Source organism: Aristolochia californica, unplaced genomic scaffold, assembly GCF_029961685.1.
Source record: "Aristolochia californica isolate CCGP_79_NKW_82.1479 unplaced genomic scaffold, dmAriCali1.0.hap1 SCAF_6, whole genome shotgun sequence".
NCBI classification, from domain to species: Eukaryota; Viridiplantae; Streptophyta; class Magnoliopsida; order Piperales; family Aristolochiaceae; genus Aristolochia; species Aristolochia californica.
This window is the reverse complement of record NW_027182257.1, coordinates 33,982,861-34,001,551: the sequence shown is the minus strand read 5'-3', so window position 1 is coordinate 34,001,551 and position 18,691 is coordinate 33,982,861. Positions and strand designations below refer to the sequence as shown.

At 34.3% G+C, this 18,691-nt stretch overlaps 1 protein-coding gene and 1 pseudogene across 1 annotated transcript; one reads left to right on the top strand and one right to left on the bottom strand.

Moving 5' to 3' along the window:
• The first annotated feature begins 2,778 nt into the window (after window positions 1-2,778).
• Window positions 2,779-6,807, top strand: LOC137935341 (uncharacterized). The gene is made up of 7 exons (XM_068780008.1): window positions 2,779-3,015; window positions 3,133-3,643; window positions 3,774-3,820; window positions 3,973-4,116; window positions 5,014-5,149; window positions 5,613-5,735; window positions 6,725-6,807. Exons 1-7 carry the CDS (start codon window positions 2,779-2,781, stop codon window positions 6,805-6,807), a joined length of 1,281 nt encoding a protein of 426 aa, XP_068636109.1.
• A 9,385-nt stretch (window positions 6,808-16,192) lies between these two features.
• On the bottom strand, window positions 16,193-18,562 carry LOC137935340 (probable polyamine transporter At1g31830; annotated as a pseudogene).
• Between the last annotated feature and the right edge of the window lie 129 nt (window positions 18,563-18,691).

The window sequence follows — 18,691 nt, the reverse complement described above, 5'->3', positions numbered from 1 at the left end:
TTCCAGCAGCAGCGGTTTGGTGATTTTGACCATCTTACTAGGCAGGCGCAGTGAAGGAACAAAAAGCGAAAATGAGCGAATCGAGTCTGTCACCTAAGCTAAAACAAATGAAAATCCTTTCTCTTTCGGGTGTTACAGGACCTCAACCCCTCAGCAAAAGAGAGGCAGTAAGTCATACGAGGATCGAAGTCGCCTGAAAGCTTTAAAATTTCGCATACAGTGAAAACCAAACATCTGAAAAAAAAAAAAAAGTTTTAGCAAGCCCTGCAGAATATTTTAAAAGTTAATATTTCAGGCATCAGAGTTTAAAATAGAAGTTCGAAAGCAAGCACCTCAGAGTGTCATATTTTAGAACCATAGGCGAGGGAACAGCAAGAGATGATTGAAGTGAGTTTCGAGGGGGGGGGGGGGGGGGGGGGGGGGAGAAGTGAAATGAATTCTCTCTACATTACCTAGGTCATCACAAATAAGGTGTTAGTGCAAAATGATTTGAATTAAAGTGAGATAATACCGTTTCGTCTCCTCAGGCAAAAATGACGGAAAACTGATTCTGCCCTTTTTTTCAAATCATCCACTTACAAATAAGGCGTTAGTGCAAAATGATTTGAATTGAAGTGAGATAACACCGTTTCATCTCTTTAGGCAAAAATGACAGAAAACTGATTCCGCCTTTTTTTCAAATCATCCACTTACCACGAGCGATGGCGTCGCTTCTTCCCCCCCCCCCAAAAAAAAAAAAAAAAAAAACTAAAAATCCCTCTCTTTTCCTCTTCTCCTCTCCTCTCGCTCAGCCTTCGTCTCTCGATGATTTTTTTCGTCCGACCTTCTTCTCTCGTTTTCGCTCTCTCTGCTCCTCTCGCTCGGCTCTCATCTTCGTTTTTTGCTCCCTCTACTTTCTCTTGTTATCTCTCATTTTCGCCCCATCTCCCTCTCTCGTCTCTTTCTCTCTCGGTCTTTCTCTTCCTTCTCCCTCTCTCATCTCCCTCTCTCTTTTCCCTCTAGGCCTCCATCTCTTTTCACTCTCGGCCTCCCTCTTCCTCCTCGTTCTCACTCTTCTCTTTCCTCTTCCCCGATTTTCTTTGATTTAACCTATTCCGGTTTCAATATCCTTTGATTTCCTTCAATCTTCTTTGATTTTCAACAGTTAGGCGTCGATTTCTTCCATTGGGCTTACATTTCCCCATTCGGCGGTGATTTCCCTAAAATTTAAGAAGGTAATCTGAAACCCTATTTTTTTTCAACTAATTTAGTGTTGTGTTTGAGTTAATTTTAATTTTTGTGCATAATTTATCTTGATTGTGGCCAAATTTTGGGATGTAGGGTTAGGGTTTATGGGATTTAGGGTTCAAATTCGTGTTCCTAGGGTTTAATTTCGGGATTAGAGTTGGGGTTTGGGACTTTTAGGGTTTTAAGGCCTAGGGTTTAGTCTTTAGGTTTGGAATTAGGGTTTATGTTTTTTTTTTAAAAAAACATAGGGTTCTCAGTTTTTTGGGTGATAGTGTTTTAAATTCTTAGGGTTTAGTGTTTGAGGCTTTTAGGGGTTTTAAGGTCTAGGGTTTATGGTTTGGGGCTTTTAGGGTCTAGGATTTAGGGTTTAGGGTTTGGGACTTTTAGGGGTTTTAAGGACTATCGTTTAGGGTTTGGGTCTAGGGGTTTTAAGGAATAGGGTTTAAGGTTTATTTTAATTTCTAGGTTTCGCGGTTAGGGTATAGGATTTAGGGGGTTTAGTCGAGTTCAAACAAGGCTGATGATGTACGGTTCGTAGTGCCTACGAAGTCATATGGGGCTCTACCAAGGGTGTTCGGTGAATTTTGACTTGATGAGTTAGTTTTTGCATTGTTCGAGTAATCTACAATGAAATTAGTTCGATAAATTTTGAAATGTTTTAGAATGTTGTTGAATATGTTTGAAGTGCTATGGAATGTTTATGCCATGTGGTGAGGAGATTTTGGAGTTATAAATATCCACCACATGGTTCAATTCAAACAAGGCTGAGTAGCCTACACGGGCGTCCATTAGCCAACGAAACCCGACCCCCATCAATGACGATGTACAGTTTCGTAGTGACTGCGAAGTCATATGGGGCTCTACCAGGGGTGTTCGGAGAATTTGGACTTCACGAGTTTGTTTTTGCATTGTTCTAGTCATCTGCAATGAAATTAGTTTGATAAATTTTGAAATATTTTAGAATGTTGTTGAATATGTTTGAAGTGCTATGGAATGTTTATGCCATGTGGTGATGATATTTTGGAGTTATAAATATCCACCACATGGTCCAATTCAAACAAGGTTGAGTCGCCTACACGGGCGTCCATTAGCCAACGAAACCCGACCCCCATCAATGATGATGTACGGTTCGTAGTGACTGCGAAGTCATATGGGGCTCTACCAGGGGTGTTCGGTGAATTTGGACTTCACGAGTTTGTTTTTGCATTGTTCTAGTCATCTGCAATGAAATTAGTTCAATAAATTTTGAAATGTTTTAGAATGTTGTTGAATATGTTTAAAGTGCTATGGAATGCTCTTGCCATGTGGTGAGGAGATTTTGGAGTTATAAATATCCACCACATGGTATTTTGTTATTTGTTGGTTGTGTTTCTGTGTGTCCCTAGTTACTACAACGAGTAATGGTTGTCTGATACAAAAAAATTTCATGAGGACCATCTCGGATTTAGATTATAAATGGTTGGAAGAAGACAACAAACTCTTCAATCATATGACATTTGGACCTTTGATGATGACAACAAAATGCTCGATTTGTTGGTTGAGCAAGTCAATATGGGAAACAGGATGCCCAATGGGGTTTGGAAGCATGAAGTATATTTGGACTGTGTCAATAGGTTCAATGAAGACACAACTAATAAAAAAACTGTTGAGCAGCTCAAGAATCGAACAAGATCATGGAAGAAAACTTACCAAGCAGTAATAAGCTATCTCAACACTACTGGGTTCGGTTGGGATGCAACCACACATCGAGTTACTACATGTCATTCTGTATGGCAAGACTATATCAAGGTCAGTAAATCATAATTGACTGTAAAATATTTTGTATATTTTCCGCATTACTAGAACTCTATACCAAGTCGTCTAAATGATGTTTTATCCTTGTAGGAGCATAAAGAAGCTGAAAAGTATAGACAACAAGGCTGCCCTCTTTATGACAAATTGGTTTTGGTAGTGGGAAACTCAATAGCCATGGGGAGAACAAGTCAAATTGATGAAGACATGTGCAATGATGTCCAATATCAGGAAGAAAATGAGCGTGTGGACATGCTCGAGGATGTCGATTTAGGTAGAGATACTCCTTCGTCATTCTTTACAGAAAATGAGTCGACACCTGATCAGTCTCCAAGTACTAACCCGTCAACTTCAAGTCATCGTAGACAGAGACCACAAATGGCCACCGATGATAGTATTATGTTTGCTGATACAATGACAAAAATTGCCACCCTATTGCAATCTCTACAACCTAAAAATGATAAAACCACCAGAGAGAATTGGTATGAAGCCCTCACAGAAATCCTGGACCCGTCGGTCGAGATGAAGTTTTGTGCTCCTCTATTGTTAGATACACCAATGAAGAAGGACATGTTTACGAAGCTGCCAGTGGAAGAGCGACTTAATTGGCTTAAATACTGTGCTGGTGAAACGTAGTCAATAGTTTGAAGTACACTATGTATTTTGGGACGATTGTTTTGAAGTTTAATTATGTTTTTTAATTATGACTTTATAAGACATATCATTGATAGATTATGAATCTTAATATGGTTAAGATTTGGATTTTCATGATTGTCGTGTTCTTATTGCGCGGATGAATATTGTAGGTGTGTGATTGGAGATGGTTTTATATAGGTGTGATTGAAAATAGGTTATGATTGAAGATAATGGTATGTTTTTGTGTTTATGATATTTAGGAAGAAACAAGAATTATTGTTGTAGTCGTTATTATGGTTGTGGTGATTGTATTTGCAGGTTTCCATGGAAGACAAAAATAGGAATACAAGAATGATTTTATGGACATGTCTTATATACATGATGGGAAGATACTATATGAACCATAGGTATAGACGTACATTACGTCCTCGTGGGATTGGTGGTCCGATTTATTTGCAAAAGGCATTAGCGAAATCACCTGTTAAATTTTGAAAAGTTTACAGGATGAATCAAATTATGTTTAAAAAAATGGCAGAGATACTTTATAGTAAAGAATTTTTATCACCTACAAAGACCATTTCAGTGGAAGAACAACTTGCATATTTTCTCCTAACTGTTGGTCAAGGACAAGCGTATAGTGTCACAGCAGAGATGTTTGATAGATCAAACTGGACTATAAGTAGGTATTTCAATAAGGTGTTGAATGCTATTATCAAACTTCGGCCTGATTACATCAAACGGCCTTCAGAACGGACTCACTCGAAGATTTTAAACAATCCAATGTTTAATCCATATTTTAAGGTAACATTACTTGGCATCTAATAAATAATTTTAGATTAATATTTAGAGTTACTTGAAATGATATAATTAGGATTGTATTGGGGCTATTAATGGAACTCATATCAAAACAAACATCCCACTTGAAGAACAACAAAGGTTCTGGAACGAAAAAGGTTATCTCTCACAAAATGTGATGGCAACATGTTATGCACGCAATAACATTATTATTTTAGTTGTTTTATTTAATTTACTTTATTTTATTTCAGTTTTAGGTCATAGGGGTATTTTTGGAATATTTTATTTATAAGGGTATTTTTAGAATATTTGATTGTAAACCCTAAAACGGGTGGACCCTATTTAAGGGGTAAGAGTAATGAGAAACGAAAGCATTGAAGTATTAAGAATTAGGTTAAATTTAGCGTAAAGAGGCTTAGAGTTCTCCTCAACGAGTTCTAGGGTTTTCAAGTTTCCCTTTGGCTTGATCTTTCGTTTTCGTTTTCCATGTCTTCCTTCAATCCTTACTATCCGTACGGTAATCCGTGGCAGATTGCAGATCTACCCAAAGAATCCTTGTGCTAGATCCGGGACCATAACACAGCATTTACATTTGATATGCAATTCACTTATGTACTTGTTGGATGGGAGGGATTAACAACTGATTTCCATGTATTGAAGGACGCATTGACTCGCAAAAATAGAATCTGTGTACCTGAAGGTAAATAATATATTGTTAGGTAGTAATTTTTTTGATTTTATCTTCAATTATCTTATGTGAAAAATATTTTGTATTGTAGGTAAATATTATTTAGTCGATGCTGATTATGCAAATATGTCATGATTTTTGGCTCCATATCGAGGAACTCGTTATCATCTACAAGAATTTGGAGACAACCTTCCTAGAAATGTTAAAGAGCTATTCAACTAAAGGCACTCATCTTTGAGGACTACTATTAAACGAACTTTTGGTGCTTTAAAAGCTCGATTCCAAATGTTGAAAGTCGCTCCTCCGTTTTCTTATAAGATCCAGATGAAAATTGGAATAACTTGTTGCATATTACACAATTATATACGTAAAGAGGATTACAATGATATGTTTGAATTGGAAGAAGATGATTCCGATGATGAGGTAGGTGGAGGAGGTGATGAGGTCCGATTAGCAAGTGAAAATTTGGATGAAGATAGCGATGATAGCGATGATCTTGGGGATGAAGGCAACCTATCAACAACAATGTGGAGGCATCGTGCATTAGAATCCACTAGAGCTGCACAATTTCGAGATGCCATAGCAACTAGCATGTGGAGTGATTATTAGTGGTTGTACTTTAATGCATTTGAACATGTATGTTGTCGTTCGTATCTACTAAACTAGTAAGTTGATGATGTTAAACGTACAAACTCGTTGTTAAAAATAATTTACTCCAATTATATTCGTTGTTGTCATGTTATACCTTTTTGTCACGTATTTTAATTTTATTTATTAAGTATTTTAATTTATTAAATATTTTTATACTATATATTATGTTATTAAAAAATAATTTATTTATTAATTATATTCATTTATGTTATTTTTAACTGTTTTATGTAATTTAAATAATTTATTCTACTCACACGTAATTAGTATAATAATTTATAATAAACTGTAATCATTAATTGGTTTAATTATTCAATTTCTATAATTAATTAAACAATTAGGTTTATTTATTATATTCCCTTATGTTATTTTTAATTTTTATTAATTTTATATAATTTATTCTAGTCACACGTAATTAGTATATTAATTTATAATGAATTTTAATCATTAATTGGTTAATTATCCAACTGCTATAATTAATTAAAACATTATGTTTATTTATTATATTCTCTTATGTTATTTTTTAATTTTTATTAATTTTATATAATTTATTCATGTCATGTGTAATTATTTTTTTAATTTATAATAAACTATAATCATTGATTGGTTAATTATCCAATTTCTATAATTAATTAAACCATTAGGTTTATTTATTATATTCCCTTATGTTATTTTTTAATTTTGTTTTAATTTTATATAATTTATTCATGTCACGTGTAATTATTTTTTTAATTTATAATAAACTATAATCATTAATTGGTTTAATTATCCAGTTTTTATAATTAATTAAACCATCAGGTTTATTTATTATATTCCCTTTATGTTATTTTTTAATTTTTTTATTAATTTTATATAATTTATTGTAGTCACACGTAATTATTGTTTTAATTTATAATAAACTATAATCATAAAAGGTTACTTATTCTCTTCTTTATTTAGAAAGAACACTGGAATATGTTTTCCAAGCACTAACACTGGAATCTGTTTTCCAGCCACTTCAACTGACTTGGACTAACACCTAAACATGAGTTGAAGTGGAAGCCATTCATCTCACTTCAATTCAATTTTCCACTTCATTTTAGTCCCATCTATCACATCTTGTTGGCCGAGAACCTTGATTTCAGAGACACGACAATTGCCTTTCAAATAAGCAGCCAATACCACATTAACTGTTGCAAATTCTCCTGTAAATCTGGTTTGACACAAAAGAAGGTTTTTGGATTTCATTTCTATGCACGATAATTTATTCAAAGGATTCGATCACATAAACTAAAGAGATGACAAAGCCAGATTAATGCCCAATTGTCTGTTCTTAAAATTAATGCCAATGATGTTAAAGAGGAACTTTTTTTTTCACAAATCCTTATGTTTTCCACTCACTCTCCCACTCTTTCTCTCTCTTTACATTGCATTTGACCATGAGAAAATTTTCATTACTTCTCTTTTCCGAGCTTGGCACTTTCCAGATACTTCAGAGACGAAGAATAGTTGCAGGTAATGAGATAAGAGGCAGCATGCTGGAATGTTTCAAAGGATGATCCTTCACCTAACAATGAAACAAGATGAAGCACCATGGGCAGAGCTATGCGGAGAACTCCATTTTCAGATACTTGTCTGCCAGTGGCAAATGGTCCAAATTGAGCCATTTTGCTCTTAGTTTTTGCAATGAAATTAGAGGAATTCTCGTAGTTTTCGCAATGAAATTTAGTGAGAAAAATTTACATGTTTACTACTTCAATGAAGGGAATGAGTTCGTCATGAGACTGGTAAGAGTCAAAGATGTCATCACTTATGTAGACGAAACGAAATGTTTTGTGAGCTGATCAACCTTGTTGTTTGAAAATCTTGCATCGGGACCGAGTGCAAACCATTTGAAGGGCAAAATCCTTTTACATACGTGAGTCCTTCACAAAGCAATTAATGGAATGATTTTTTGTCCAAACTTGTCTACCTAATTTGTCCAAATTAACAAAACACATCAGACCATTTTATAGCTAAGGTGACTGACAATTAATGGAGCAAGTAATGTTACTTAAAATGAAAGTTGCAAATCGATCAAACGTAACTTGCATGAAAACACCCGGAACCAAATAACCTGGCAACCAAATGGCAATGCTTGATAGAGTCAACCCTGGGACATTCATTATTCCTTGAGTTACTCTCGAAACAACCCTTGCATCCATAAAGAAAACAACAAATATAAGATCGATCATATCAAGTGGCGCGACAAAGAAAAAAAAGGCAAGTCTACAATATTATGACAAACAAGAAATCAAAATTTGAAGTAGAGTGTCTACACATACGATCATTGCCTAGCTATTGATTGCTTTAAGAAACTCTTGTTGGAGTGCATGCTTCTCCATTGCTAGGGGCCAAGAGACCCGTTCAATTCAAGTTTTGTAACACTAGTTTGAAAAACTGTTTTCTTACAACTTGAACTATTATAACTAAACTACTTAGACATAATAAACGCAAGAATATTCCTTTTGATGTTTAGCATATGCAATAAGTGGACATGCACAAACCATAACTTACTCATTGACAAGCTCTGAAAAAAAATATTGTGATACTTGAAAGGAGCTCTAGGAAGAGGGTTTCTCTATAAAAACCATGGTCACTTGAACATAGAAAGGTTATTAGATGCTGACAAGGCCGCATCCACAGATGATAGAATATCTACTTGGGGATATTGTACAATGGTTGGAGGGAACTAGGTTACATGGAGAAGCAAGAAGCATAATGTAGTTGCAAGGTCCAGTGCAGAATGTTGAATTTATGGAAAAGAGGAAAAAATCATTGACTTGATGTAATCTGAGTACATGAACCCCTATTTAAAATAGAGGATAGTAGTAGAGTCCAATTACAATTAAACTACCCTTGTCCCAATTACACCCAAACTCCAACACTTAAAGATAAGTCCTAGCATAATTAAATAACTCAACATAAATAAAAGACTTACATAACTAAAACACCTTTAATTGAGACTCTTCTATGAGACCTTCTGTAAGACTCCTGTAAAACTCCATCATATTAATTCTAGCTCTATGATACTTCTTAATATGAGAGTCTTGTAAGAGCTTTCTATATCTTTTCTTCAACACAAGAGCAGAATATTGGGCCATGACACACACAGTTAGTGAGCTTCTATGGATCAAGTCTCTTCTCACTGAATTGAGATTTCATAAAGAAGTTCCTATGGATCTACATTGTGATAATCAAGCGGCAATTCATAACACCTCAAATCTGGTATTCCATGAAAGAACAAAACACGTTGAGGTGGATTGCCACTTGATACGAGAGAAATTCCAACCTGACATATTATCTCTCAAACATATCTCCACATAAGGGCAAGTTGTAGACACTCTCACCAAACCAATCATTCATAAAATCATTTCCACCATTTACAACAAGCTGGACATCTACGATGTTTTCTCACCCTTAAGTGTTAGAAGGTGGGACCAGACCCTCCATGCCCACACGAGGTGGAATGACGAGTCATCACATGAGGTGGAAGATTTGGAAATCTTCCTTGATTAATGTAATTAATTGATCATCCTTTGATTGATGTCATTTAGCTAATCATGATTGATGTAAGTAGAGATACTAATTGATTGAAGAGTTTTCCTAAATATGGTGTTGGTTGAAGCCTTCAATCTAGCTCTCCTCTTCTCAAATTCCTAGAAGAAACTCTCTCCTAGCCTAAAGTCTCTCGTCTCCATTTTTTCTTATCTTCTCTCTACCTGAGCTCTCTCTCTCTCTCTCTCATTTTGCTCGAGGTTTCAAGCATGGAGTCTTAAATTCAACAACCAGCAACAGAAAATCTCTCATGACTGCTTTTGTTGTCTCTGGTAGAAGTCCAGGTAGTTGGGTGCAAGGTTTACTAGAGCCTCCAATGCACTAGGAGTGAACTTTGGAGAAAAAAATAACAAATAGAAGATGGCTGGTTACTGTACAAACAACTCCTATGTTGAAGAACTTTCTTAAGGCATTCCTATATAATATTTTCACTCCGAAAGGTGTCTAGGTGTGCTCCATCTCTTGACCAGTTCACCCATGTAAAGCATATGTTAGCCCAGAGCTAAGAAGCTTGTATGGATACATAGATGGGCAGTAATGCTCATCCACATAGCAGGGGGCGGTAAAACTCTTTGAACTTGGGATATGAAGTACTAACACAACAACCTCCATAGCATAGTTTTCAATTATTGGGAGGGAGTCAAGGACTCAAAAGGGCAATAAGGCAATAGAAAAGAAAACAACAATAAAGACAAAACTAAACTAAACTAAACTAAAGACAGAAAACCTACTATAATACCATGTTGAATTTTTGGAAAAGAGAACACTTCATTGACTTGATAATAATTGAGTACGATCAACCTCAATTTACAAAAAAAAAATAAGTAGAATCATATTACAATTAAATTATCTATGTCCCAGTTATAACCAAAGTCTAACAAGTAAAGAAAAGGTTTAATATAATTAAGTAATTAAACATAAATCAAAGACTAACATAACTCAAACATATGTAAAAAGCACCTCTTCTATGACTCTTTCTTCCTATGAGACTCTTTGACTCCAACATATTAATTTTGGCTCTGTTAGACTTCTTGTTATGAGAATCAAGTTAGACTTTTCCATACCTGCTCATCAACACATGCGTTGAGAGGTTAGCAATGCTTATGATTCAATAAGGTTCTTACTAAAGTAATGTTGATCATTCTTTGCTTGGTTGGTGTAATCATACTACTTTGATAGTCATGTTTGTCTATGTTGTTGATACGGTCATTACAAGTACTAATTAGAAGGTTATTGTTGAATGAAGGCAACATAAGCCAAATAATTTGAAACTAAGAACTAGGAGATTTTCAAATACTTTCTCATAATTGACGTATGTCAAAAAAAATCTGAAATTTTTATTTGTCTACAAAAACGTATGTGTCAAATTTGGTCAAGGAATATATTATACTTGCTTGCAAGTAGTGTTCTACTCCTCTTGAAGTAGGACATATGTTATGTCTTACAAAAGGAGACCAATTGAATTCTAGGTATTAAAGATTGATCGGCAAATGTCTAAGTTTTTCATTGATTAGACCTGATATTACTCATTTTAATTAATATTGTCAGTTAACTCTTGCATGCCCCTCAAGTACTACATACGGTTGTAGTGCCCAAGATTTTAAAGTACTTGAAAGGCATGTTGCATGTGAGAGGCTTTTTTTAGGAGAGATTTGCATGTTTCACATTTCCTCCAAGCTTCAGGTTGCAAAAATCTTCACCATTCCGAGTGAATAGTTCAAAGATATTGCAAACAAGCTAATACTTAGCAACATTTACATCTCAGCTTAAGAGGGAATGTTGAAGGCATATACTTTTATTTTATTTTTCCTACTTTATACTTCATTACTATTTTCCTCTCATGTAATTCATGTAGTTTTTTAGTAATAAATGAGAGAGGGGCAAAAGATATAATTGCAACTAGTTGGCGCCGCTTAGAAAGTAAGAACATTGGTGCACCTCCTTTAGTAGGGGTGTGAAATTATTCCACACCTCATCTCTTGTGGATTATTTTTAGTTAAAAGACTCCACAAGAGGAATATAAGGTGAAGTCTCATGTCTCAAGGGAGTTGTTGTGGCGTGCAATTACTTTCTTTTCCTTCTCCCACTATTCTCTTCTCCTTGAGTTCTCCTTCTTCCTCTCTTACACTCTTTCTCCTCCAACAATCTTTTGATTTATTTTCTTCTTCCATTTATCTTTTGATTTTGATATCTATTTTTGGTTTTCGCACAATACTTGAGCCGGCATTAATTTTTTAAAACTTAAAAAAGAAAACAATAGTTTCAAGATCATTAGCAAAAGGACACAAGTTGTAAATTTATGTTGCTTACATATCTATCTCTTGACCTCAAGTTCCACATAATAAACCAACTTTTCTCTTTTTACAATCAGTGGGCTCTTCAAAATGTATGTAATCTAGTCTTTTATGAATGTGCTAAGCAAATTGAACTCAATTATCACCTTACTCACGAGAAGATTCAATGAGGACTTATTTAAATTACATACATACCAATAAATAAGCAATTGGTAGATATATTCATAGCGCCACTTTGGAACAATCCCATCATTTAATTTGGGAAGTTAGTCATATAAGAAGATGTACAATTCATTCATTAAAAAGTATGTAAGTGGGGGAATGAAAGTTTGAAGTTCATCTTCATTTCCAGATTAATATACATTTCATTCATCTACATGAACTTCATCTTCGAACTTGGTGTTAGTGTTGACGACTTCGTGTGTATTGGAAAATAGTTTCCAGTGTTAGTGCCCCGACATGAGAAAAATATAAAAAACAAGAGAATCCCTAAACCCTAACAGTATACTTAATTAAAACATAATCCTTAAACCCCAAATTAGGTAAAACATGCATTATTACTAGACGAATAAGTAATTTAATGTATAATTAAAATATATTAATATACTAATTAATTAAATTATATATTATATAATTTAATGATTATATTTTATTGTACATTAATACAGTAATTACGTGAACCAATGAAATACACACATGATTAATTATAAAAAATAAATATTATAAATAAAATAAACAAATGTACTAAGTTCAATTATTAATTTATTAATAAGATATGATTTACTTTAAGATAAAAAGGAAAGATTAAAAAAAATTGATCTAATCATAACTTTAATCCACTATATATTTGTACGTATTATTAGTTAATAAAATGTTTCTTTTAAATTTAAAACCAATGATTTTATTAAATAAAAAATGGATCAAATAAACCAAAATAATTGATGAAGTGTTTGATTTAAAAATATCTTAATTACCACTATTAAACCAATAATATAATACAATAATTAAAAATAAATATAATGAATAAATAAAGAATTATTTTATTAATAAAAGAAGATGGCTTATTCAATGCCTGAGCGATACAGTTAACTGCATCAATGAATTTACTACTGTCATCAGTAGGTAATTCGCTTCTCTTTCTACGACGACTTGAAGACGACACGTTACTTCTGCGAGATTGCTCAGTTGTCGACTTATTATCACTAATGAATTATGATGGAGTTTTCCTAACTACATCGACATCCTCAGGATCGTCCATCGGGATAGGATCCGAATCATGGAGGAGTTCATCGCCTAGATGTACAGGAGTTATACTAGTTGTCCCCGTGGTTATTGAGTTTCCCACTACCAAAGCCAATTTGTCATAAAGGAGGTAGCCTTATTGTATATACTTTTAAGCATCTCTATACTCCTACAAGAATAAAACATCCTTTAAATGACTTGGAATAGAGTTCTAGTAATGCGAAAAACATACAAAATATTTTATAGTACATCATGATTTACTGACCTTTAAGTAGTCTTGCCATACAAAATGACTTGCAGTAACTCGTTGTGTGGTTGCATCCTAGCCAAACCTCCTGGTGTTGAGACAACTAGTTACCATTTGGTATATTTTCTTCCATGATCTTGTTTGATTCTTGAGTTGCTCAACAATTATTTTACTGACTACGTCTTCGTTGAACTTATTGACACAATCCATATATACCTCATGCTTCAAAACCCTATTGGGCATCTTGTTCCCTATATTAACCAGCTAGACCAAAAGATCGAGCATTTTATTGTCTTCTTAAAAGGTCATAATGTAATAAGATCGAGCAATTGATTGTCTTCTTACAACCATTTATAATCTAAATCCGAGATGGTCCTCATGGATTTTTTTTTCAGACAACCATTAACCGTCATGGAAACAAAAACCATACCAAAGAAAATACCATGTGGTGGATATTTATAACCTCCAAATCTCTTCACCACATGGCCAAATCATTCCATAGCACTTGAAAAATTTTCATTAACGTTCTAAATCATTCAAAAATTAATCAAACTATTTCCATTGTAGATACACTAAACAATGGAAACACACACACACACACACACATAAAGTCCATATTCATCGAAAACCGTTGGCAGAGCCCCAATAGACTTCACAGTCACTACGAACTGTACCTCGTCAGTGATGGGGGTCGGGTTTCGTTGGCTAATGGACGCCGGTGTAGGCAACTCAACCTTGTTTGAACTGGACTAAACACCCCAAACTCTAATCCCTAACCCTAAATCCTTAACCCTAATTCCAGAACCTAAACCCTAAACCATAGATCTTCAAACCCCTAAAAGTCCCTAACCCTAAACCCTAAACCCTATCACCCCAAAATCGAGAACCCTAATATTTTTTACAAACCCTAAATCCAAAACCTGTCAATACCAAGCACTAAGCCCTAAATACACAAAACCCTAACCCTAACCCTATAAAGACAAAATTGAACCATAAATCCCATAAACCTTAACCATAAATCCCAAAATTACACAAAAAAATAAAATTAAATCAAATACATCACCCAAGAGTATGCCCAATATCCAGCTTGAGTCAACTCTTTTATTCTTCACCAAATAGGTGATTTGTATTTGAGCTACCCTTAAAAAGTGAGTAATCTCTATATTAAGCCCTAAAATTGAGCCTTTTTTCGCCTTTAAAATTGAGCCGAGTGTGCTTCAAACAATAACCATTTTGATTACTATATAGAGTTTTTCGTAATGTTATGAGTGATTTTCTTCTCCCACGATATGTTTTGTCCAAACTGGATTTCTATGTCCTTTTTATCCTCAGCTTGAAGGGGAGAAATAAAAGAAGAAGTAGGGGTAGCATCGAACCAAGTCGGCTTGTGAGTATCTCGAGTTCAACTCGATTCCCGATAAGTTCGATTTTAAATAACCGGATCCCGAATTCCATTCAAGATTGTATTTCCGACTCGTTTAAGTAAACAAGCCAAATTTGAATGAGGTTCGGTTTGGTTCTCAAACTCACGACCTAGCTCATTTAGTTAAACCCAACATATAATGAGTTTTAGCCATTTTTGGGAGTTGGCGCGAGGCTCGAGACTCGAGACTTGGGACCCGGGATCGACGGAGGAAAAGCGAACGCCGAATTTGACGCTTCCCAAGCTTCCACACCCAAACCCTAATTTATCGCCATTTATTGTGCTTTGACAATAACAGCCAATGAAGAAGATGCTACCAGACAATAGCATATAACCCTCGAGAACAACTTGAGATATTTGTACTACAAGAATCAGAACCAGTTGTTGGACTCATTTCTCTGCTTCATCCTATAAGAACTCTTCTCTCTGTCAATATTCCCTTGTTGCTCCACCATCCTTTCACCAAACAAGATTTTAAACAGCGTAAGCTATCACCCACTTATAAAGCTGTGTGAGGGATTCGTGTGGGGTAGGGAGAGTTTTTTTAGCTGGTAGGAGATGGAAGTAGAAACCAAGAAATAGAGCTTGTTCAAGAAGATTGTGAGTGGTTGGCTGGACAACTAATCGATTATCACAGTTCTCTCTCCAACAATTTTGAATAAAGACGAGAGAGAGAGAGAGAGAGAGAGAGAGAGAGAGAGAGAGAGAGAGAGAGAGAGAGAGAGAGAGAGAGAGAGAGAGAGAGAGAGAGAGAGCAGCACAAAATTTAGAATTGATTGGGTTAGAGGGTCACGTGGTGGATTCAGAAGGGATGTGATATGAGTTGTCGGGTTGAAAGGCGATTTATGGGGCCCCTTGTTCTTTACTTTACAGGGAAATTGCCAGAATTTCAAATAACTTCTTGAAAAATGTATCCAATTTTATGTAGAGATGATACCCAATTTTAAGAAAAAATTATATATAATTTTATATATAGTTTATTTGACATGTATTTTTTTCAAAGTTTTAAATGTAGGTTAGAGCTCAAAATGGCTCAAGCTCTAGCTCGATTTTGGTTAAAATTATTGTGTCCGAGCTCGATTCCAATTTTAAACTCGAACCTAGACTCGGCTTGGGCTGGAGTTTGAAGTATTTACATCAAACCCAGCTCAAACATATGCAGGTTGGAACAAGGCTCGACTCAATGCCACCCCTAAGAAGAAGTACAAGAAATAAGTATTTTATTCCATATGTTCTTGTAATTTTTGTGGGACCAAAATATTTAAAATAAGGAGGAGAATAAATGATGAAGATTTAACATATATGAAAAAATTTTAGCCAATGAAGACTGAATACCAAGAATCCTTTTCATTGCAAATTGGAGTTACCAACTTGAGAAAGAACAAATATAGAAGAGTTTTTCATATTTCTAATAGTAAGAAGTCTCACAAAGTCATAATTAATATAGTGAAGTCTTGTATAAGTCTCACAGTATGAGTTCTCAAATAAGGGTTTAAGTTAAATGTGTTTTATTTTTGTTAGTCTTCCATTTATGTTCAGTTATTCAATTGTTTTAAGACTTATCTTTTAATGTTTGACTTTGGATATAACGGGACATGGAGTCTTCTTGTTTATACTACCTTGGATTAAACACCATATTTGATTGAAAAACAGGCACATGACAAAAGGTGGACGTTGTTACTTTCATAGAGAAACGAAAGGAGGCAAAGAAGCATGAGGGCAAAAATATCCAATAGGGCCATTTGAAGTTCATGACTATTAATCCTAATGAAAGAAGATAAGGGAGGTAAGACTTCCGTGACCAGAAAATAAGCTGTTCAGTCCACAGCTAAAAACCAGTATATTCGTCTTCCATATGTTGAAGATCTGGAAGGTCTGTGCTAATGGAGAATCTCATCCACCTCCTTTTATCAACGTACTGCAAACATGGTTGCAGAAGAGCCCAATAACCACTGCAATAAGGATTATGAGCATAACCTTTAAAGAAGCAAGAGCTAAAACCACACAGATCAATAAGGTTGGAGGAATACACATCAAAATGGAACCAACAGTCCCTAGGGGTATTTTGTAAGGTTGCAAAGCCTTGGGATACTTGATTCTCAGTTGTATAAATGCCACAAACTCCAAGATCATCCCAAAACAGTAAAGGAAGTTCTCTGCTGCAACAATTTCTTGAAAGCTCATCCAAGAAAGCAGTATCACCCCAGTAGAAGAGAATAAGATCCCAATCAGTGGGGTTCCATAGCGAGATCTCTTGCTGAAGAACTCTGGAAGCATTCCTCTTTCAGCCATACCAAGAAGCTGGTATGAGTCACTACTCATTTCTGCTAAAAACATTCCCATATTAGAAAATGCTAAAGCATTCCGGATCCACCAGCTCAACCACACACCGGTTATCAGTTTTGCAACACCTGAGAAATACCCATCACTCCACATTTGTTGTTGAAGCTTAATTGCTCCAGTGCCCACAGTAAAGGGTTTTGACTGTCTTACCAGGCAGGCGCAGTGACGGAACAAAAAGCAAAAATGAGCGCATATAGTCTGTCACCTAAGCTAAAACAAGCGAAAATCTTATTTTCTTTTGTCTCAATGATTCTCCAATCCAAACAACAAAATAGAGCTTTGTCTCCCTTTTTTTTATTATGGTTTCCAAAATATGGCTTTCTCCCCCTTTTTTTTTATGGGTTCCAAACAAGCCTTAAGTGTTAAGAAAGAAACATGGAAAAGAGAGAACCAGAGAAAACATGGAAATGAAAGGTAAGAAAAGAGAGAACCAAAACAATACTTGTAGATTGATATGTGAGAAAAATATGACATAGATGTTATGCTTTCTTACATCTAGTTATTTTGTAATTGGCCTTGTAATTTAAATGTTAAATAACATTGTTAATTATCCTTACAAATAAATTAAGATTTTAATTATCCTAATGATTTTTTTAATTTTAAATATTAAGTAATTTTCTAAATAAGACCTTAGATTTGTAATCTCAAATGTGGTTGACCAAATCTCTTATTTTTGTACATCTAAATCTACTATGTAACACTTTCTAAGCATAATTAACACGGCTCATTAAGGTTCTTCCATAGATGCTTCCTATAAGGGGGATAAGAATCACCATGACCAATTAACTTACCTTAGATTTAGAGAATTTTGTAATTGGGTTCTTAGGAGGGTGATTCCCAAGTTGGGTTCTTTCTCCTTCTCTCTTTTATTTTTCAATCATATTTGAGTATCAATTAGAAAACCTTTTTATGACAAAAAAAATGTGATATTTAAATATTTTTTATTATAAAAAGAAAAATTGATGTTAACATTATACCATGGAACATATATAGTTGGTAAGATGGTAGGGTTTCAAGTTTTAAGTCTTTAGCCTATTTTAATTAAAAATAATAATTATTATAAATAAAAAATATAAAAAAATGTTGAGCCATTGATATTATATGATAATTTATTAATATAAAATAGTAATAATTATTATATATTAATGACAGATAATTATAATAATAATTGGAAGCACATAACTATAATAATACCGAGTCTAAAATATTTATCCAGTTCTTTACATGATAAACTTGGAGTTGGTTGAAATTTGATGTACTAGTCAATTTTTTATAGTTTACATGTCATGTCGGATACATTTATTTTAATTTAAATTTTTTTATGAATATTTAATTATTTTTATCAATCTAATCTTTTACCAGGTAATTATTGTCGTAAATAATAATTATTAGATATAATCAAATTATATTAAACATTAAATAGGTTTTCTTAAGTCAAAGACTCAAACGATATTTTCTATAACTCAAATTTTGGAAGACATAATAATTATATATTATACCATTTTAGTCCCATCTATCACTTCTTTTTGGCCGAGAACCCTGATTTCAGAGACACGACAATTGCCTATCAAATGAGCAGCCAATACCACATTAACTGTCGTGAATGCTCCTGTAAATCCGGTTTGACACAAATGAACGTTTTTGGATTTCATTTCTATGAACAATAATTTATTCAAAGGATTCAATCATATAAACTAAAGAGATGACAAAGCCAAATTAATGCCCAATTGTCTATTCTTGAAATTAATGCCAATGGTGTTAAAGAGGAACTTTTTTTTTTC

Bases quoted from the DNA above. Each gene is read 5' to 3' on its own strand.
- LOC137935341 (XM_068780008.1), top strand. From the start codon at position 2,779: ATGGGAAACAGGATGCCCAATGGGGTTTGGAAGCATGAAGTATATTTG. The intron at 3,644-3,773 runs GTGAAACGTAGT...AATATGGTTAAG, and splicing joins TTGGCTTAAATACTGTGCTG to ATTTGGATTTTCATGATTGT. The intron at 5,150-5,612 runs GTAAATAATATA...ATTTGGATGAAG, and splicing joins TAGAATCTGTGTACCTGAAG to ATAGCGATGATAGCGATGAT.